Source organism: Pongo abelii, chromosome 12, assembly GCF_028885655.2.
Source record: "Pongo abelii isolate AG06213 chromosome 12, NHGRI_mPonAbe1-v2.0_pri, whole genome shotgun sequence".
Taxonomy (NCBI): Eukaryota; Metazoa; Chordata; class Mammalia; order Primates; family Hominidae; genus Pongo; species Pongo abelii.
This window is the reverse complement of record NC_071997.2, coordinates 37,849,124-37,872,180: the sequence shown is the minus strand read 5'-3', so window position 1 is coordinate 37,872,180 and position 23,057 is coordinate 37,849,124. Positions and strand designations below refer to the sequence as shown.

At 41.2% G+C, this 23,057-nt stretch overlaps 1 protein-coding gene and 1 pseudogene across 3 annotated transcripts in view; one reads left to right on the top strand and one right to left on the bottom strand.

Moving 5' to 3' along the window:
- Nucleotides 1-23,057, top strand: part of LOC100446839 (LIM and senescent cell antigen-like-containing domain protein 1) — a 59,638-nt gene that overhangs the window by 14,073 nt on the left and 22,508 nt on the right. Inside the window, exons 2-8 of one of the 3 annotated variants that reach the window (XM_054547865.2) lie at nucleotides 6,831-6,897; nucleotides 8,378-8,498; nucleotides 8,935-9,084; nucleotides 11,890-12,040; nucleotides 12,610-12,702; nucleotides 13,981-14,029; nucleotides 22,796-22,818. In XM_054547865.2, coding sequence (XP_054403840.1) covers nucleotides 6,867-6,897; nucleotides 8,378-8,498; nucleotides 8,935-9,084; nucleotides 11,890-12,040; nucleotides 12,610-12,702; nucleotides 13,981-14,029; nucleotides 22,796-22,803 — 603 coding nt within the window. In that variant the 5' untranslated portion in view covers nucleotides 6,831-6,866 and the 3' untranslated portion in view covers nucleotides 22,804-22,818. Of the gene's footprint in view, nucleotides 1-6,830; nucleotides 6,898-8,377; nucleotides 8,499-8,934; nucleotides 9,085-11,889; nucleotides 12,041-12,609; nucleotides 12,703-13,980; nucleotides 14,030-17,439; nucleotides 18,374-22,795; nucleotides 22,819-23,057 lie in introns of those variants that run through there. The other 2 variants (XM_024242334.3, XM_063713539.1) reach the window with 2 other exon arrangements.
- LOC129057608 (cytochrome c oxidase subunit 7B, mitochondrial-like) lies at nucleotides 22,089-22,628 on the bottom strand (annotated as a pseudogene).

Below are 23,057 nucleotides of genomic sequence, written 5' to 3'. Positions count from 1 at the left end.
GAAGTGTAGAATGTGATGCTTAATTTTAATACAGAACTGTCTATTGAGTTTGATGAAAAACAAAAGAAGTTCCAGCAATTCCTCAAAATTTCAGAGGTCTGTTCCCTGCTCCCCCCACCAGCCCCCCTGGCAGAGGGTCATTTTGGGACCGTGAGAACAGACAAAAACCACATCTCTGATAATTTACTCATTCATTTAGAATGCTTTCTATGACGGAAGTTACGGCGATAGGTTTTGGAATGTGGAGGGTGATGGGAACTCCAAGGATATAAGGCATGGGAACTCCAAGAATATAAGGCTTGGGAACTTTTTAGAAATGAAGTTTTGTTTTGCACTGTCATGCTTTCCAGGATAAAGCATTACTGGAGATTAGCTGAACAAATGAGATGAAAGCCAAAGTACGCAGTTGGATGTTTTAGATAAATTTTGATAAGACGTTACTTTCTAAGAATATAGCACTTTTCTACAAAAAGCTACTTACGCTTTTTGAGATACTTAAAAATCTCATGCTCATGGGACAGTGCATTGCATATAGTAGCTACTCAGTAAATACTTGTCAAATGAATAAATAATGATGCACAGTATATTTTATTTGGTATATATGGCTTTTTGTTTGGTTTAGTAAAGTATATTTGTGGGTAGTTGCTAATAAGTAACCTTTCAGTTGACTTGACGTTAAATTAGACATGGATTATTTCAATAATACTGTATAAGTACAGTGTTCAGTGTTTTCTTTTTTTTTTTTTTTGGAGACGCAGTCTCGCTCTGTTGCCCAGGCTGGAGTGTAGTGGCGTGATCTCGGCTCACTGCAACCTCTGCCTCCCGGGTTCAAGCGATTCTCCTGCCTTGCCCTCCCTAGTGGCTGGGACTACGGGCGTGTACCACCATGCCCAGCTAATTTTTGTGTTTTTAGTAGAGACAGGGTTTCCCCATGTTGGCCAGGATGGTAAGTACAGTGTTTGCTTTCTCCATTAGGAGGCAATGCAGGAACAAGTTACTTGATATGGGAAGAGGCTATATTTTAGATAAATGAAGCTTCCAGATTACTGGGTTAAATTTTTTAGCTGAAACATTAATTTTTTTCTTATGAATTTCCTCAACTTTCCATATTAATATATAGCTTCAGTACCATTAATCAGAATTCCAAGTGGAATTCTTTTGGTAAAATGGACAGAATTATTATGAAGTTTGTTGAGAGGAATAAACAGGCAAGAATAGCAAAAAGCTAGTTATTAAGAAGAAAGACAAATGGATAAAACCTGTTAGTAAAATAATTTGTCAGTATGTGTCAAGTTTAAAATGATTTATAACTTGTAATTTGTAATTTCTACTTTTGTTAATCAAATCTAAGAATGTGTGGAGAAAACTGGGTGTGAGTAGATTTTGGCAGCATTATTTATACTAGCAGAAAGTTTGAAACTATGTAGATAATAAAAGGATCACTTAAAATGCCTGATGATGCCCTAGAGTTTAGTGAAATTATATAATATTTATCATATTTATTAAAGCTTTGTAATATTTTAATGTCATGACATATTATTATTAAGAAAAACAGGATGTGAAACTATAATATGGTATGATTAGTACTTTATAATGTTTAAACATAAAATGACTAGGAAAAATACAAAGTGTTTTTTTTAAAAAATAAACAGCTGGCCGGGCGCGGTGGCTCACCCCTGTAATCCCAGCACTTTGGGAAGTTGAGGTAAGAGGATCACGAGGTCAGGAGATCGAGACCATCCTGGCTAACACGGTGAAACCCCATCTCTACTATAAATACAAAAAAAAATTAGCCGGGCGTGGTGGCAGGCGCCTGTAGTCCCAGCTACTCAGGAGGCTGAGGCAGGAGAATAGTGTGAACCCGGGAGGCAGAGCTTGCAGTGATCCAAGATCATGCCATTGCACTCCAGCCTGGGTGACAGAGCGAGACTCCATCTCAAAAAAATAATAATAATTAAAAAATAAAGGCTGGGCACAGTGGCTCACGCCTGTAATCCCAGCACTTTGGGAGGCTGAGGCGGGCGGATCACAAAGTCAGGAGATCGAGACCATCCTGGCTAACACAGTGAAACCCCGTCTCTACTAAAAATACAAAAAATTAGTCGGGCGTGGTGGCGGGTGCCTGTAGTCCCAGCTACTCGGGAGGCTGAGGCAGGGAAATGGTGTGAACCCGGGAGGCGGAGCTTGCAGTGAGCTGAGATTGTGCCACTGCACTCCAGTCTGGGTGGCAGAGTGAGAGACTGTCTCAAAAAAAACCAAAACAAAACAAAAAAACAAACAAAAAACAGCTTTAGGCCAGGTGCAGTGGCTCATGCGTGTAATCCCAGCACTTTGGGAGGCCGAGGCGGGAGGATCGCTTGAGGCCAGAAGTTTGAGACCAGCCTGGGCAACATAGCAAGACCACATCTCTACAAAAAAAAATTGTTTTCTAATTTAGCTGGGCGTGGTGGCACATACTTGTAGTCCCAGCTAATTGGGAGGCTGAGGTACGAGGATCACTTGAGCCCAGAAGTTGGGTGCAGTGAGCTGTGATTGCACCACTGCACTCCAGCCTGGGCAACAGAGCAAGAGCCTACCTCAAGAAACAAAAACCCACACACAGCTTCGTTGAAGTATAATTTAAATACTATAAAATTCACTTGTTGCAAGTGTATAAGGCTTTTATGTATTTATACAGTTGCACAACCATTACAACAATGCTATTTGAGAATATTTTCATCACTCCAAAGTTCACTCATACTATATATATAAAAATATATATTTTATATATAATAGATTTTATTTATAATATAAATATATAACGAATGTATTATGTATTATATATTTATATATAACTGTATATTTTGTATTTATATATTTAACTATAATATAATTATATAGTTAAGTATATATAGTATATATAATATATAGTTAACTCTCTCTATATACATACACACGCACACACACACACACACACACACACTCACACTCTAGAGACCTCTGTAATTCTCACAAATCCTGGACGTTCAGATTGAAAATGATCTGAGGCATGGTTCCTCCATATATATATATATATATACATATATATATATATAGACACGCGCATAAATATATACATACATATATACATATCTACACATACACATATACATTATGTATATATGTATATAGTATATGTGTAGATATGTATATGTATATACATATACACATATATATACACAGAGTGTATATGTGTATATGTGTATGTAGATATGTGTATATACGTATGTATATGTATATATGTGTGTGTGTATGTGTGTATGTATGTATATATAGAGAGAGGAACCATGCCTTAGATCATTTTCAATCTGAACCTCCAGGATTTGTGAGAATTACAGTGGTCTCTAGTGTGTGTATATGTGTGTGTGTGTGTGTGTGTATATATATATGTATATATAGAGAGTTAACTATATATTATATATACTATATATACTTAACTATATATATTATAGTTAAATATATAAATATAAAATATAGTTATATATAAATATATAATACATAATACATTAGTTATATATACTATATATACTATATATACTTAACTATAATTGTATATAGTTAAATATATAAATATAAAATATACAGTTAAATATATTAATATATAATATATAATACATTACAGTTACATATAATGTATAAATAAAATATATAAATATATCATATATATTTATATATATACACTATGAGTGAACTTTGGGGCATATATATATTTGGGGGGTGTGTGTGTGTGTATATATATGTGTGTGTGTGTGTATTTTTTTTTTTTTTTTTTTTTGGAGACAGGGTGTTGCTCTGTCGGCCATACTGCATGATCACCACTCACTGCAGCCTTGACCTCCCAGGCTGAAGCAGTCCTCCCAAGTAGCTGGGACTACAGGCATGTGCCACCATGACAAGCTAATTTTTATATTTTATTGTAGAGATGAGGTTGCACCGTGTTGCCCAGGCTAGTCTGGAACTCCTGGACTCAAGCAATCCTTTCAGCTTGGCCTCTCAAAGTGCTGGAATTACAGACATGAGCCACTGTGCCTAGTCCAATTTAACTATAAACACCAGAAGTTTCTTCAGTACTTACGTTTCTGAGGCATAGAGATAGATTGGGGAAAATGAAGGATATTCATCTGAGAATCCTTTGTCACGGCCATATCCAGTGAAAAATAAATGAAGTTTAATCAGGAAGGCTCTGAAGAAGGTGAGAAATCACTGTGGGCAGTGATGGGATGTTAAAGAGAAAAGCATAAAAAGAGTCATAATTCATGTGGGCCTCCTCCTTACATAAGAGGATATGCTGCCACTTTCTAGCATGGTCTCTTGTGCTCTCTCCTGGACACAATTTGTAGGGTTTGATTTTGAATATATGTGCTATCAAACATCTGTCATACTATCTCAAGTATTGCATAAGACCCATTCCAACTCTTCACTCCTTCTTACTCACATGTTCGTTTCTTGTTATGTTTGTGGACTCTTAACAGAAAAACTTTCAGGGACTAAAATTGGCCATGGCCAATGCCAGAAAACATTTTCTCTTAAAGTTTAAATAAAAGGCTGTGCTCTGAAACATGAGATGCATGTGCTTAAAGAGCACTGTAATACACATGAAAATAGTTCTGGTGTCAAACTTGAAATTGTTCAAAACTGAAGCAGGTAAAAGGTGGCATGACAAACACTGGGCTTCCTAGACTTTTAAGTATTAAATATGACTTGAAACTGACTTTATTCACATACTTTGTACAGTGGAGCATTACCCACTGTGTTTGGTGGTTATAGTTAGCATGAAGTGACACAAGTGACATGCTTGTTCCAGTGGGTCGGAAGCCCCAGACCTTCACAAGGCATTGACCCTTTTTTCTCTGAAGTTTTTGGTGTCCCAGAATAACATCTAAGATATACCCAGGTACCTATACTTACTCCTTTAGCTATTCTATCTTTTAAGGTATGTTGCACTCAAACATAGTTGTTTTTTGAGAATACCTGAATGACAAACACACCTGAGAAATTCCTGCCCTTTAAAAATTCTCAAAGTCACTTTTTCTCTGCCTCAGATAGAAGGGATCTATAAATAACTGATTAGAAACAGTACAAAATTCAAGTTTCTCCTGGTTGGGTTCAAAACCAGGAGATATAGGGTTCAAAACCAGGAGATATAATATGGGGGCTGGTGGCTGGATGCAGTGGCTGACGCCTATAATCCCAATACTTTGGGAGGCCAAGGCAGGCGGATCACTTGAGGTCAGAAGTTCAAGACCAGTCTGGCCAACGTGGTGAAACCCCATCTCTACTAAAAATACAAAAATTAGCTGGACGTGGTGGCAGGTGCCTGTAATCCCACCTACTCAGGAGGCTGAGGCAGGAGAATCGCTGGAACCCAAGAGGCAGAGGTTAGAGTGAGCCAAGATTGTACCACTGCACTTCAGACTGGGCAACAGAGCGAGACTCTGGGGAAAAAAAAGTTATTTTTCTAGGAGAAAATCTGCTTTGGTTGGTTCAACAGTAAGAACTGACTTTGCCAGTTAAGCTATGGTAGATATGTTCACTAAATTGGATGAACTAAATCTATAGCCATAATTTGAGGAAACTGAGTTGACAACTGATACATTAAAAATGGATATCATTAAAAATGGATTTTGATAATCAGACAGTGTATGACTTTTGGCATAGAACTTGTAAGGAGCTCAAAGACTCAAGGGGAGACATTACTATAACATTTCTCACAAGTTAGTAATGTGAAAAAGGCTTCTTAGCATTTCTATTTTTTTTAAAAAAAAGCAATACCCAAAATAGAAAATAGACCTGGAATTAATATTGAACCTGAGTCTTCTAGTGGAAAGCCATATTGATGCATGAGATACATGAAATAATTGTGGGAAGAAAGGGCAGCCCTACTCATTTCACCATCACTAAGATGTGATTTTCAAGTAAACATAGTATAAAAAAAGAATATTTATGTCTTGCTTGTCCTATACCAATCATTCTAATGATAATACAGAAGAAAATAAATGTTAACCTTTACAGCCTTATGGATTCAGAAAGCACATTTTAAAATTTCATGTTATATGTATTTTTTAATTGCAGAAAAGTATGATAGGGTGATCAGTTAAAGACAAGTACAAAAAATATACTAGGATAAAATTGGAGCACATAAAATGAAAACAGTTCAAGAAATGAAAGATGTAAAAATCTTGGCTGTTAAAAGAATGTTTTTTAATGGATTTTGGTCATTTTAAAATGTGCTAGGGCTGAGCATACTGGCTCACGCCTGTGGTCCCAGTGCTTTGAGAGAATGAGGTAGGAGGATTGCTTTGGGCCAGGAGTCCATGAACTAGCCTAGGCAACATAGTAAGACTCCCATTTAAAAAAATAATAAAATACAATGTGCTAGAATATTTGCCCTTTGTAAATATTTGAGGTTACAGTGAGAATTACAGATATAAACCTGAAAAATGTGGGAGGAGAATTGTATATATGTGCATATTTTCTGGAGGGAGAGGTGATCCATAGCTTTCGTCAGATTCATTAAAGGCAGGGTATTTGAGCCAGAAAACAATTCAGCACAGTCAGAGGCCAGGTCACCAGTCCCTGTAGGTGTACTGTTCACTCTAGCCTCTACTTATTCCGTATGTCTTTCCTGTACCAACATGTAGATGTATGGATGGTGCAAAAGAGTATCTGCTTTTTAAAATCCCAGTAGAGTTATAAATTCTTAGAGTAGAACTCTTAGTTTAGAAACATCTTTCCTGTATATCTTCATCAAATAATTATATTTCTCCTGTGATTGTTTCGTGTTTGTAAGTTGGTGGTACCCTCTCTTTCAGTTTGAAGGAAGAAAGTACTGTGAACATGACTTTCAGATGCTCTTTGCCCCTTGCTGTCATCAGTGTGGTAAGTTTTACTGCTAAATGTCAAGTAAAAAGTAAGTTTCCGGCCAGGCGCGGTGGCTCACACCTGTAATCCTAGCACTTTGGGAGGCGGAGGGAGGAGGATCACCTGAGGTCAGGAATTCGAGACCAGCCTGGGCAACATAGGGAAACCTGTCTCTACTAAAAATACAAAAATTAGCTGGGCATGGTGGCAGGTGCTGGTAATCCCAGTTATTCAAGAGGCTGAGGCAGGAGAATCGCTTGAACCCAGGGGGCAGAGGTTGCAGTGAGCTGAGATTGCACCACTTCACTCCAGCCTGGGCGACAGAGCAAAACTCCATCTTAGGGGGAAAAAAAGTAAGTTTCCAAATTACTTCAGTTGTTTCACACTGGTGAAGTATCGATGGTAAAAATGGTTTTTAGTGCTCATTATGAATAACTGTTGGATACTTCATCACTTCTCTTCCCTATTGTTAGTATATAACAAGCTGGAGGAGTATCAAAACCTAGAGATAATTGATTTTTAAGGACATTTAAGGTAGAGGTGTTTGGGGATGAACTAGGACTCCTATCGGGTGGCGTTTGGTAGTGTTCTTTTCCTGTGTTAACACAACCTTTATCTACTTGCTTTTGGTTTTGCCAGGAAAGAGGCAGGGAAGACATCAGTGAGGTGCTTCAGATGCTTAGGGATGCTTAAGCGTTGCTTGCACGGTGCATAAGTGATGGACTTGCTTGCACGTTGGCCACTTCACTGGTTGCTAATACCTCTGCCAGGTTTCCAGAGATTGAAGAAACTGGGTAGAATGTTCTAAAGGTTTAATGAAAGAATAAATTAAGTATGGGTTATAAGAAACTGTGCTGTAGATTTCAGTTGTCTATGTTGACAATGACCAGAAATAACCAAAAGGAGCCTAGTAGCTCATTTGGAAAGGAAAGCTAGATTCAGAGATGACACAAAACAGCCCAAAAACGTGGCTGCTGAATCAAAAACAAAAATTCAGATGAAATAAAAACTTTTTTTCTAATGTGCTTACTCTGGTAGACACATAAATAAAAAGTTCTTCTACTGGCCAGGTGTGGTGGCTCACGCCTATAATCCTAGCACTTTGGAAGGCCAAGACGGGCGGATCACCTGAGGTTGGGAATTCGACCAACATGGAGAAACCCCATCTCTACTGAAAATACAAAATTAGCCGGGCGTGGTGGCAGGTGCCTGTAATCCCAGCTACTTGGGAGGCTGAGGCAGGAGAATCGCTTGAGCCCGGGAGGCAGAGGTTGCAGTGAGCCGAGATGGCGCCATTGCACTCCAGCCTGGACAACAAGAGTGAAACTGTCTCAAAAAAAAAAAAAAAAAAAAAAAAAAAAAGTTCTTCTATTGAGAAAGGCTTCAACGGTTTTTTTCCTCACTGTTTTTCCTTAATTGCTGTCTCAGTAAATAAAGTGCCATGCTTGTTACCTAGGATGTTACTTAGTAACATCCTTTGTGTGTTGCTTTCCCACAGGTGAATTCATCATTGGCCGAGTTATCAAAGCCATGAATAACAGCTGGCATCCCGAGTGCTTCCGCTGTGACCTCTGCCAGGAAGTTCTGGCAGATATCGGGTTTGTCAAGAATGCTGGGAGGTAGGTGGATTTTCATCCTTGTCAGATGAGGGTGGATAATGTGACTGTGACAAGATCATGTGTATTCTCCATGTGGGATGTAAGGCAGTTCTGTAGGACACTGAATTGAGGGCATGGGAACTCAGACACTGCAGTGTGTTCACTGAGTGCTGCTGCTGGGAGTGGACCCTTGTGTTGCAGTTCACAGGGCATAACTGCTCCATGCATGGCTGAACTACCAATGGGGGATGTACCTAGATGGAGTTTCTTAAAAATCAGTCAGATATTAGGGTTGGAACACATTTTTCATGTAGCTTGATTCTGCCCTGTTAAGCACAGGAGTGATTTTTTTAAGAAATGGTTTGTTTTATTTCTTTTCAGAGATAAGGGAAGCGTATTTCTTTTTAACCATTAGAAAGAACCTAAAATTTTAAATTTAAGTTTTGGCTCTGTTTAGACACCTGTGTCGCCCCTGTCATAATTGTGAGAAAGCCAGAGGCCTTGGGAAATACATCTGCCAGAAATGCCATGCTATCATCGATGAGCAGCCTCTGATATTCAAGAATGACCCCTACCATCCAGACCATTTCAACTGCGCCAACTGCGGGTACTGGAATTGTTTCTTTTTGATTACACAAGCAGTGGGAATGAAAGATTACATTTATCTATATTTCTGTTACTCTAGCAAACCAAATTGTTTTTCTCCAATTTTTAGTCTAGAAAATTTTAAACCTATAGAAGAGTCAAGAGAATGATATAATGAAACCTGTATACCCTTAATTTCGTTTCACCAGTTACCATTCTGCCATGCTTGTGTGCATACAGTCCACATACTTGTTTCACCCTCCTATGTATGTGTGCACGTGTGCCTGTATACACATACCTCTAAAATTTCTCATGACTCCCAGTATACGTCTCCTAGAATGAGGGCATTTTCCTATGGAACCACGATACTTTTTGTAAATTTTTTTTTTTGCTTGAGACAGGGTCTCGCTCTATTGCCCAGGCTGAAGTGCAGTGGGCAATCATAGCTCACTGCATCCTCACCCTCCTGGGCTCAAGCAGTCCTCCCACTTCAGCCTCCAGAGTAGCTGGGACCACAGGCACACACCACCCTTCCTAATTTTTTGTACAGATGAAGCCTTGCTGTGTTGCCCAGGCTGGTCTCAAACTCCTGGGCTCAAGCAATCTACTCATCTCGGCCTCCCAAAGTGCTGGGACTATAGGCATGAGCCACTGCACCTGGCCAGAACCACAATACTCTTATTATGCCTAAGAAAATTAGCAATAATATTATAATATGAACTATCAGTCCATATTAAAAATATTCCCAGTAGCCCCAGAAATATTTGTCATCACTATGTTTTTCCAATCGAAGGGCTAAAAACAAAAAAAGGTCTTACGTCTGTACATGCATACCTTTTACAGTTGTAATAATTAGGTATTATCTTAAAAGATGTTATATTTATTTAATTTGGCTTGGTTTATATCTAAAAGAAATATATTTAATTTTTTGTCTTCAATAAGTGATGATAAATTGTTAGGCTATGAATTCTTCTCAGTTTGCTGCCTAGTATAAAAATTTAGTGGATAAAGATTCTTGGCCGGGCGCAGTGGCTCATGACTGTAATCCCAGCACTTTGGGAGGCCGAGGTGGGCAGATCACGAGGTCAGGAGATCAAGACCATCTTGGCTGACACGGTGAAACCCCGTCTCTACTAAAAAATACAAAAAAAATTAGCCGGGCACAGTGGCGGGCGCCTGTAGTCCCAGCTACTTGGGAGGCTGAGGCAGGAGAATGGCAGGAACCCGGGAGGCGGAGGTTGCAGTGAGCTGAGATTGCGCCACTGCACTCCAGCCTGGGAGACAGAGCGAGACTCCGTCTCAAAAAAAAATAAAAAAAAATTCTTTACTGTAGTTAATGTGAACTTACTTGCTAAATTATAGTAGGGATGGAGAAGAAACAGTAGGCCAAATATTAAGAAAACAGTTTGGGCCAGGTGCAGTGGCTCACGCCTGTAATCCCAGCACTTTGGGAGGCCGAGGCGGGTGGATCACGAGGTCAGGAGATCGAGACCATCCTGGCTAACATGGTGAAACCCCATCTCTACTAAAAATAAAAAAATTAGCTGGGCGTGGTGGTGGGCGCCTGTAGTCCCAGCTACTCGGGAGGCTGAGGCAGGAGAATGGCGTGAACCCGGGAGGCGGAGCTTGCAATGAGCATGGGTCGCGCCACTGCACTCCAGCCTGGGCAACAAAGCAAGACTCGTCTCAAAAAAAAAAAAGAAAGAAAACAGTTTGGTTGTATAAGTTCAGCCATCTCATCTTTTGTGATTGAATTATCAGTTTGTGCTTTATCTCATTTTCTTGCCTATCCTTCCTCTTGGGGATTCACCTCCGTCCACTTTTCATTAGCATCTCTCCTAGAGAATTACATAAAAGGGCTGAAATTCAAACAAGTCCATTTGACTAATTGGGACCATCTCTGACCAAATGTTTATTGATGCAGGAGACTGAAAATAATATTTAATTTGAGTATTTGGAGAAGGAAAATTCTGGGCATTTTGTTGTTTATGAAAATAAACCTATTAACCTATAACTCTTTTCAACAGCTTGTGACAATTTAAATAATTGTTAGTAAATGGAACTAGTCTCCCAACTTCTCAGTTTGCTTGGAAAGGTTGTGTCTTAGTCTATTTTATGCGCCTGTAACAGAATACCACAAACTGGGTAATTTGTAACCAACAGAAGTTTATTTGGCTCATGGTTCTGGAGGCTGGGAAGTCCAAGATCAAGGGGCTGGCATCTGGTGAGGACCTTCTTCTGCATCATTACATAGCAGAGGGCATCACATGGTGGGCGAAGAGAAGGAAGGAAGAGAAGGAAGGAGGCTGAACTCGTCCTTTTATAAGGAACCCACCCCCTCAGTAACAGCATTAGTCCATCTGTGAGGGCAGAGCCTTTGTGATGTAATCACCCCTTAGAGGTCCTACCTCCCAACACCTCTGCATTGGGGATCATGAACTTTGGGGACACAGTCACACCATAGCAGGTAGTATTACTGAGTCTACCCTCAGCACTGTGATTATGCCCTGTAGCTTTTAAAGGAAGACAAGTGGACTAAAATGTAATGTGATAGTATAAGAAGGAAATGATGAATATGACTGGTGTGGTAGTATGTATCTGACCTAGTCTTGCATCTTATCCTTTTAAGATACAGATGTTTTGGTAGGAGTCTGAAACCTGTTCGGGCCTATTAATTCAGGTTATTCTGAGCACCTCTAAAGGAGAAAAAAGAAATTTGAAGGGATTGTCATAGTAATGTCTTTAAAAACCTTCTAAAAAGTGTGCTAGCCCCATCGGTTGGCCATTTTTCTCTCAGTATTAAGCTGGGTGTCTTTCTCACGGACAGGAAGGAGCTGACTGCCGATGCACGGGAGCTGAAAGGGGAGCTATACTGCCTGCCATGCCATGATAAAATAGGGGTCCCCATCTGTGGTGCTTGCCGACGGCCCATCGAAGGGCGCGTGGTGAACGCCATGGGCAAGCAGTGGCATGTGGAGGTGAGTTCTAAATGGCAAAGGGTAATCAATCCTTTCAAATCTCCATGATTAAGGGGTAACCAATACTTTCAAATCTCCATGATTCAGGGGTAACCAGTACTTTCCAATCTTCATGATTCAGGTGTCCTGGCAAGATTAGGAGACTCTAAACATGGACATTTTAAAGACAATTGACTTTGCTGACAGCCAAGGATATAGAATGTACACTGCTTTTATGAATGTCTCAGTAATGATACAGGATGTGCACTTTTGCTCCTAAAGCCTTCTTGAAGCAGGAAGTGCCATGGTCTGTATCCAGCAGCAGCTCCTTCTTTATAGGTGCTACTGAGATGCTCACCTCTATTCTCTTTTTGGGCTGTTATAATAGGCTATGTCTTAAAGTAACCTTCAAAGACAGACACCTGAATTACAACTGCAGCAGTATTATATTATGGGGCCACCTATGGCCAAATGAAATGACTGTCTCAAACTTCCCTTCATCTTCTCTGAAAATAGGTTAACTTTGGTGTTTACTTTATTAGATATAAAATATGGCAATTCAGAAATGACCTATAGCAATTTTTTTCCAGCATTTTGTTTGTGCCAAGTGTGAGAAACCCTTTCTCGGACATCGCCATTATGAGAGGAAAGGCCTGGCGTATTGTGAAACTCACTATAACCAGGTATTGACCTTAGTCACTGGATGCTAGATAGACTTTTATGAACCTAAGCTTATCAGTAGTTTAGCTACAAGGAAATCTCTTGGAAGATGTACATTGTTCAATAGAGATTTGTTTTTAACTTTTTATTTGGGAAATAATTTCAGACTCAGAAGCTAACTATAAAATATACAAAGAATACCTGTATGCCTTTCATTCAAGTCCACAGTTTGCTTTATCATTTCCCGCGCTCAGTCTTCCTGTGTAAAACATACTTACATAAATATTATATACAAGTACGATGGCTGTTTCTAAAGCATTTGCCAATAAGTTCATCATACTCCTTTACCCCTATATTTCCAAAGAATATGGGACTCTCTAACATAATTGTAGTTATCAATATTGATACCGTACTTTAACCCATTTATTCTAGTTTTGTCGCTTGAGTCAATAATATCCTCACAGCATTTTTTCCACTCCCAGACTGGACCCAGCCTAGGGCTGTGATGTTTCTTTAGCCTTCTTAAATCTGGAGAGTTTCCAGAGCCTTTTAAAATTTTTGATGACATTGACATTTTGGAGGGATGCAGAGGGCCCCCTACCCCATTTTAATAGACTACTTTCCACTTGGGTTCACCTGGTGCTTCTCTGTGCTTAGATGAGGTTATACACAGCAGGTTGCGGCCTCATACAGTGGCAGGGCATCCTCTCAGAACCTTGCCCCTGGAGCATTTTATACCTCTCCTGCGCTGGTGATCTCCCAGGCATGGTGCTGGCTGATAACATCACTGTGAATTACAATTTCCTTCCCTCCTTTGTAAGAAAGAAGCAATCTGTGGGCAGTCATTTTATGACCATGGAAATGTCCTGTTCCTCATCAACCCGCCCTAGATTTAGCACCCCTTGAGGATTCTTGTCTCTGTGCCAGCTGCAGACGACGCTTCTCCAGCCCCATGCCCTCCACCCATAGTCCGGTCCTCAGCGCTCTGCCTGAGCAAGAGCCCACCTCCTCTCCCGTCTGTAGGTTTATTCATTTGTCTATTTCTTATCCATATGGACTCACAGATTTCTGTATTTTGCATCACTTATTTGGGTGTTCAAACTGTCATCCGGAAAGTTTTTCTTTTAATTGATGAGAGTGAATTACTTTCATTGTAAGAAGTAAAAACTTGTCAAAGAACTTTTACTGATTTTCTCTAGTAGTGATAAACCCTCAATTTAGATAGCCAGCTATTTTGAAATGTTCAGTGTTCTAAAAATTCTAACACATCTTGAACTTTGACCACCTTTTTTTATTTTCAGCTATTTGGTGATGTTTGCTTCCACTGCAATCGTGTTATAGAAGGTGATGGTGAGTATCTGTGTGAGTTTTAGATTGGTACCACTTTGACACAAAAACACTTGGGTAATGTGGAAATTCAGGTTGGTGATTGCTGTGGTTTGGAATGTGATCGTTATCAGTTACTTTTTCTCTGTCTTTGGCGTATTTTCCAAGTAATCTGTAGCAGTAAGATGACAATATCAAAGAGTTGAATTTGTTACTAATTTATGACACTACTTTCGGCTCAGAGAGACTGGGTGATTGTAGGGCATCTGCAAAGATTTCCCAAAGGTGGTGATGGCTGCACTGGGGTTTGAAAGACATGGAAGCAGCTTTCCAGAGAGAGAAAGGGGAAAGGGCGGAGGGCGGGGCAGGGGGGTGAGTGGGCTTTTTAGGCAAAGAGACCCACCTGTAAGAAGAGCCTGGTGTGATAAGAGAATGGTGAGAATTCCCATTTAGTTGAGATTAAGCTCTGGTGCGAGAGATGAAGTTGGAGACGGGTGGCTAACATGGACCTATGTCTAGCACAGCACCTGACATGGCAGAGGCAGTCAATAAATATCTGCTGATTGATTAATTGTCAGACATTGGTTGGCTTTTGGGATACTGACAACACAGTGTCTTGTCAGCTAAGAATCAGATCCTGGATGGTGGAGGTTTCATCAAAGCCATTCTACCATACAGAGTCCTGCCAAGCCTCTCCAGGCAAGAGCCCTTTATCCCACCGTACTATTGCAACCACAAAAAAGGGAATAATACAAGGAAAGATAGGACATAATAGATGATTGATGCCAGAGGAACGGGATAGTAATGTGATAGGAACTCAAAGGATAGAAAAAGCGAACACTCTGTAATAGAGTGGTCAAGGAAGTTTTCCCAAAGGGGCAGGACTTGAGCTTGGCTTTAAACAGTAAGGGAAAAAAGTGAAGGGAAAACCCACAGAAGGGGAGAAATTAGCTGCAAACTATCTATCTGATAAGGGATTAATAACCAAAAGAAATTAGCTGCAAACTATCTATCTGATAAGGGATTAATAACCAAAAGATAGGGTGCGCGCGGTGGCTTACGCCTATATTCCCAGCACTTTGGGAGGCTGAGGTGGGCAGATCACGAGGTCAGGAGTTCAAGACCAGCCTGGCCAACATGGTGAAAACCCATCTCTACTAAAAATACAAAAATTACCCAGACGTGGTGGTACGCGCCTGTAATCCCAGCTACTCGGGAGGCTGAGGCAGGAGAATCGCTTGAACTCAGGAGGCGGAGGTTGCAGTGAGCCAAGATTGTGCCATTGCACACCAGCCTAGGCAATAAAGGAGACTCCATCTCAAAAAATAATAATAATAATAAAGGGAAAACTCAGAGATGGAATTACATGCACCAGGTGTAGTGTGAGCAAAGGTTTAACTTCCTGATACATTCTTGTTTCCCATATAGCTATCAAGGTCATCTTTTAGTAATGAATTAAGTTCTTTTCCAACTCAAAATTTGTCTGCATCTTTACCCAAATATCCAAATCTGATACTCTAGGCTTGGGCTAATATAGTGGGGTGCAGGAGGCTTAGGTTAAGGTTTAAAGTTCCAAGGGCTGAACCGGAATAAATGGTGTATTTATCAAGGGAAGAGCAAGGCAAAACCAACAAGTCCAAACCATAGAGGCCTCAACCGAGGTGAGGGGAAAAGTTAGGGAGCCTTAGGAAAGCTCTGAGGAGGGACCCCAATTAGGGGGACAGTAGTTAGGGTATGAGGTTTGTGAGATCAGGACTAGAATTGCTGCAGGAGATCCTATGATTGGGTGGCAGCAGCACGTTGTGGAGATAAGCCTGCTTCCTCAGCCTCTTCCTCTTGTCAGAACCCTTTGCCTCTCCCTACACAAGCACACACACATGCATGCACCATGCTACAGAAACCTTTCTCAGTCTTGACATTCTCTCAAATTATGTGTTGGTCTTCCCTTCATCTTCAGATTCTTTAAAGAGTAATCAAAGTTCCCACTTCTAGCATGATGAAGTGAGGAGGTCAACAAATCTTTCCAAAAGGTAGCTGGACAAACCATTTAGCATTCTGTAATTTTACCAAAAGCACAGCACAAATGGGGATGTGTTTAAGAATGAAAGCCGGCCGGGCGTGGTGGCTCACGCCTGTAACCCCAGCATTTTGGGAGGCTGAAGCAGAAGGACCACTGAGCTCAGGAGTTCAAAAACAGCCTGGGCAACGTGGTGAGACCCACGTCTCTACAAAAAAAAAATCAAAAAAGGCATGGTGGTGCACACTTGTGGTCCCAGCTGCATGGGAGGCTAAGGCGGGAGAATCATTTGAGCCCAGGAGATTGAGGCTGCAGTGAGCTGTGATCACACCACTGCACTCCAACCTGAGCAACAGAGTGAGACAGACCCTGTCTCAAAAGAAAAAAAAAAGAATTAAAGTGAGCCTTGGATAAGACCAGCCTGTGTCTGTGGCATCTTTGCCCAGGCTGCTACCCCCATTTACCCCAGCTGTTGATAACACACACAGTGGCCCCCAGCAGGGCAGCCTGTGGAAATAAGCTCCCCTGCCACCTCGCTGCAGGAGCTGGAGGCAAGAGTGAGGAAGGTTTTAATTTGCAGCATGGCCGGTTAAGGTGGTCATATCAGTGACCAGGAGGAAGAAAGGCCACTGACTCCTAGCCTGAGGCTCTGGGCCTTTGGAGACAAGCAAATGACCTACAGATTAGTCAGGAATGTAAGAGGGAGCTCCAGGAGGTGGGAGAGCCAGAGGGAGCTTAGTAAACTCTTCACACTACCCAAATGGACTGAAGGCTCATAGCTGGCAGAGATTAGAGCAAGCCCAAGCCATGTCCATATGCCCAGGGCACACAGCCTGTGTCTGTGCTGGTGCCAGTGTTAGGAAGTAAAAGCCAGAACACCCTTGCAAATGGCCCGGGGCAATCTATGTGCCATTGCACATAGATCCAGCAGCAGATGGTGGAAACCATATTGGCTTTAGCTGATGTTTGACTGACAAACTATGCAGACAAGAAGCAACCTCTAGGAAGCCAGTCTGAAAAATTAAAGCAAACAAATGCCAACAATAAAACTGAGCAGTGACCTGAGTGAGCGCACACTGTGGAGGAGACAGGCTTCCTGCATGGAGTCCAGCCAGGAGACAGTACGGAATGCATGGAGCAGCTATTGGAAGACATTGAAAACTAAATAGTTGCAGGCAGCTTTCCCAAGAAGACCAGAACTTGAAGTACCACCAAACCAGTGGTGAGATAACCATGTTTCCCCTATGGTATCCCCTGACTAACCTGGCAGTGGGCACCAGGGTGTAGATAGAAAGAGCTCCAGAAGATGCTCTCTATTTCTGGCTCAAGTAACAGGAAAAGGGTCTCCTAACATTCCGAGGGAATCCAGAAGTTCGTTCCTCCCCATTTTTCTTTTCCCTGTTCTCTCATACCTCAGCCCACAAGCAGTCCCACAGTGGCACTAGCACCAGCCCCAAGAGGAGCCCAGGAGCCAAGATGCAGGAGGAACCTTCTCCAATTGACAGAGCTGTGGTCCCAAGAGGGCAGAAACAATCCGTGTTGCTTCTCTTCCAATTCAGACCTCCCACTGCTTGGCTTCAGATGTAGAAATGCATGGTAGAGCCAGATAACGAAAACCTGTTTTCTGCTTGGAAGACTAAAAAGAGAAGCCTCAGCAAATGAAAGCAACAGGGTAATTACTGAGAGAGAGTTAATCAGTGAAGCAACCCCATTAACTTGTCTACAAACTCCAGGGCTCATTCTTGAGCTGCTCCTGCATAGATCTGATCCTGTTCAACACACCAAAGATTGACAGCTGAACTGAGAGACCATCACCCACAGACACAACTGGCCACTGGGTAGTGCACAAGTCAGACAGAACTGAATAGTCCTGGGAAGAATTTGGACACTGAACTGACTTTGGAACCAGACTGCAGAATGGAGGGGTGGGAACTTGTGGCTTGAACCTAATCAGGTAGATTGCCTGGCCAAAATGAAAATACCTCTAATCTCCATAGGATTTAATTTCATTCAGTGATTTTTTTTTTTAGTAAATTTGCAATGTTTTACAGCCATCCCCAAAATCTAATTCCAAAATATCTGTATCACCCCAATGAGAGACTCCATTCACGTTGGCAGTCACATGCACTCCCAGATTTCCCCTCCGCCCAGCCCTTGGCAATCACTAGTCTACTTTCTGTGTCTTTGAGTTTGCCTACTCTGGATATTTCATATACATTAAATGATATACAAGGTTTTGTGATTGGCTCCTTTCATTTAGAATAATGTTTTCAAGGCTGATTCATGTTGTAGTATGCATTGGTACTTCATTATTTTTTATGCAAAGGTAATATTCTATTGTATGGCTATACCACATTTTTCTTTGAGACAGAGATCTCACTGTGTCGCCTAGGCTGGAGTATAGCGGCTCTTCACAGGCCTGATCACAGCTCCTGCATGGATCAAGGAGCGTCACTGCAGCTGCAAACTGCAGCTTCAAACTCTCAGGCTCAAGCGACCCTCCTGCTTCAACCTCCCCAGTAGCTGGGACTACAGGCACGTGTGTCTGTGCCCAGTAATACCACATTTTAAAAATCCATCTTCAGTAGATGGAAATTTGGATGATTTCCACCTTTTACTAATAAAAACAGTACTGCTATAAACATTCATGTATAGGTTTGCTTTTGTTTTCGTTTTTTCTTTTTTGTAGAGATGGGGGTCTCGCTGTGTTGCTCAGGCTGGTCTCAAATTCCTGGACTCAAGTGATCCTCCCATCGAAAACTCCCAAAGTGCTGGGGTTACAGGCATGAGCCACCATGCCTGGCCTGTATACAAGTTTTTGTGTAGACATGTTTACATCCAATTAATGAACACAGGATGCCTTTCCATTGATTTAGCTCTTCTTTAATTTCTTTCAACAGTGTTGTGTAGTTTCCAGTTTAACAAGTCTTACACTTTTGGATTAAATTTATTCATAATTATTTTATTATTTTTGATAATATTATAAATGGAATTGTTTACTTAATTTTACTTGAATTGTTCATTGCTAGTGTATAAGTAGGCAACTAATTTTTTTTAATTGACCTTGTATGGTAGAATCTCCGAACTCATTTATTATCACTGATAGTTTAGGTCTTTTTTTTTGAGGTTTCATTAGGGTTTTCTATATATAAGATCATGTCATCTAGAATAGAGATAGTTTTATTTATTCTATTCCTATTTCAATAGTTTTTGTTTGCATTTCTTGCCTAATTGCCCTGGCTAGAACATCCATACAGTGTTGAATAAAAGTGAAGAAAGAAGGCATCCTTGTAAATCAATTTTTTTTTTTTTTTTTTTTTTTTTTTTTTTGACGCGGAGTCTCACACTTTGGCCCAGGCTGGAGTGCAATGGCATGATCTCGGCTCACGGCAACCTCCACCTCCCAGGTTCAAGCAATTCTCCTACCTTAGCCTCCTGAGTAGCTGGGATTACAGGCGCCCGCCACCACGCCTGGCTTATTTTTTGTATTTTTATTAGAGACGGGGTTACACTATGTTGGCCAGGCTGGTCTCGAACTCCTGACCTCGTGATCTGCCCACCTTGGCCTCCCAAAGTGCTGGGATTACAAGCACTTCATAAGCCACCGCGCCCGGCCGTAAGTCAGTTTTTATACCCCTTCTTTCATCCCTGATTTTAGTAATTAGAGTCTTTCTTTTTTCTTGGTCAATCTCAGAAAAAAAAAAAGGTTTATGAATTTTAAAACTTTTTCTAGGCCAGGCACGGTGGCTCACTCCTGTAATCCCAGCAGTTTCAGAGGCTGAGGCAGGCTGATCACAAGGTCAGGAGATTGAGACTATCCTGGCTAACACGATGAAACACCATCTCTACTAAAAAAATAGAAAAAAAAAAAATTAGCCGGGTGTGGTGGTGGGTGCCTGTAGTCCCAGCTACTCGGGAGGCTGAGGCAGGAGAACGATATGAAACCGGGAGGCAGAGCTTGCACTGAGCCAAGATCGCGCCACTGCACTCCAGCCTGGGCGACAGAGTGAGACTCCGTCTCAAAAAAAAAAAAAAAAATTTTTTTTTCAAAACACCAACTTTTGCCTTTGTTGATTTTCTCTACTCTTTAAAAATGATTTTTAAAAAAATTAATAGTGGTTAAAAAAAAGATTTACCAACTTAACGTTTTTTTTTTTTTTGAGCCAGAGTTTCACTCTTGTTGCCCAGGCTAGAGTGTACTGGTACGATCTTGACTCACTGCAACCTCCACCTCCAGAGTTCAAACGATTCTTCTGCCACAGCCTCCTGAGTAGCTGGGATTACAGGCATGTGCCACCACGCCCCGCTAATTTTGTATTTTTAGTAGAGACAGAGTTTCTCCATGTTGGTCAGGCTGGTCTCCAACTCCCAACCACAGGTGAATGCCCGCCTCGGCCTCCCAAAGTGCTAGGATTATAGGCATGAGCCACCACACCCAGCCCAACTTAACCTTTTTTTTTTTTTTGAGATGGAGTCTGTCACCCAGGCTGGAGTGCGGTGGCATGATCTCGGCTCACTGCAAGCTTGCCTCCCGGGTTCACGCCATTCTTATGCCTCAGCCTCCCTAGTAGCTGAGACTACAGGTGCCCGCCACCACGTCCGGCTAATTTTTTTTTTTTTTGTATTTTTTAGTAGAGACGAGGTTTCACATTGTTAGCCAGGATGGTCTTGATCTCCTGACCTCGTGATTGGCCCACCTCGACCTCCCAAAGTGCTGGGAGTACAGGCATGAGCCACCACACCTGGCCCAACTTAACCATTTTTAAGTGTGCAATGCAGTAGCCTTATGTTGTTGTGCAATATATCTCCAGAATGTTTTCATCTTTTATTTCTATTTATTTATTTATTTATTTATTATTTTGAGACATGATCTCGCGGTCACCCAGGATGGAATGCAGTGGTGCAATTATAGGTCTCTGCAACTTCAAACTCTTGCGCTCAATCAGTCCTCCTGCCTCAGCCTCCCAAGTAGCTGAGGACTACAGGTGTGCACTACTGAGCTGGGTTAATTTTTTTTTTTTTTTTTTTTTTTGTAGAGAGAGAGAGAGTCTTGCTTTGTTACCTAAGCTGTTCTTAAATTCCTAGCTTCAAGCAATCCTCCCACCTCGGCCTCCCAAAGTGCTGGGATTACAGGCGTGAGCCACCACTTGGCCCAACTTTATCTTTTAAAACTTGAACATCTATACCCATGAAACAACTACTCTCCATTTCCTCCTCCCCCTAGTTTCTGGTGACCACCATTTGATTTGCTGTTTCTGTGAATTTGACTACTTTAGATACCTCATATAAGTGGAAGCATACAGTATTTGTATTTTTGCGACTGGCTTATTCCACTTAGCATGATGTCCTCAAGGTTCTTCCATGTTATAGCATGTAACAGAATTCCTTTCCTTTTTAAGGCTGAGTAATACTCCATTATTTGTATACACCTCATTTTGTTTATCCACTCATCTGTTGATGGATATTTAGGCTGCTTCTGCGTGTTGGCTATTGTGAATAATACTGCTATAAATCAAATAGCAAATATCTCTTAAAGTACAATGTGCAAATATCTCTTAAAGACCCTGTTCTCAATTCTTTTTGATATATGTCCAGAAATGCATACGGTAATTCTATTTTTATTTTTCTGAGAACCCATCAGATTGTTTTTGGTAGTAGCTACACCATTTTGCATTGCACAAAGCTCCAATTTCTGTGCATCCTCTTTAACACTTGTGATTTTCTGCTTTTTTGATAGTAGACATCCTAATGGGTGTAAGATAATATTTCCTTGTGATTTTGATTTGCATTTCTCTAATGATGATTAGCAATGTTGAGCATTTTTTGTTTTGTTTTGTTTTTGTTTTTGTTTTGAGACACAGTCTCACTCTGTCACTCAGGCTGGAGTACAGTGTTGCGATCTTGGCTCACTGAAACCTCTGCCTCCTGAGTTCAAGCTATTCTGTGCCTCTGCCTCCCAAGTAGCTGGGATTACAGGTGCCTGCCACTATGCCCAGCTAATTTTTGTTATTTTTTTTTGAAGGTTTCAAAATGTACTTTATTTCTTCAATAATGCCATAACTTAATGGGTACACAGTGTTTTAACTTGGTATCAATTATGAGCTGTTTTTTAAACAATTCATTATTATACCAGCTGGGATGATTACTGATCTCTCCATTCCTTTGGGGTGACTCTGCCAACAGGGGACAGGTTCCATTCTATTCTGATTTGTGTTGCTACATATGTCCATATAGCAATACAGAAAGTGGCTCCACTATCTAATACAGCATTATCGTATTGTCATAAAAATCAGGTGAACTTTTCTGGTGGCTCTGCCTTGCCATTGTTTGCTGAATGCTTTGATCTTGGAGATGACTTAGTGCATTTTTTGACCAAGCGAAACATCGTGAAGGTGAAGATCGAACTGTGGGAATGCAGCTGCTGCTTTGGTGCAAATTCCAATTTTTGTATTTTTAATAAAGATGGGGTTTTGCCACGTTGGCCAGGCTGGTCTCGAGCTACTGACCTCAAGTGATCCACCACGCCTTGGCCTCCCAAAATGCTGGAATTACAGGCATGAGCCACCGCACCCAGCCTAAGCATCTTTTCTTACGCTTTTTATACATTTCTGTATCATCTTTAGAAAAATGTCTAGTCCAGCCTTTCGCTCACTTGTTTGTTGTTGTTGAGGTCTCTGTTGTTTTTCTAGTTTCTATTTCACTAATTTCAGCTTTGACCTTTATGTCCTTCCTTCTGCTTGCCTTAAGCACAGTTTGCTCTTTTTTTCCCCCAGGCTATTGATTTGAGATCATTTTTTTCAAGTCCACTGATATTCAAGGTAATTATTGATAGGTAAGGATTACCACTGTCATTTAAAAAATTGTTTTCCCGGCTGGGCGCGGTGGCTCACGCCTGTGATCCCAGCACTTTGGGAGGCCGAGGCGGGCGGATCACCTGAGGTCAGGAGTTAAAGACCAGCCTGACCAACATGAAGAAACCCCGTCTCTACTAAAAATACAAAATTAGCCAGGCGTGGTGGCACATGCCTGTAACCC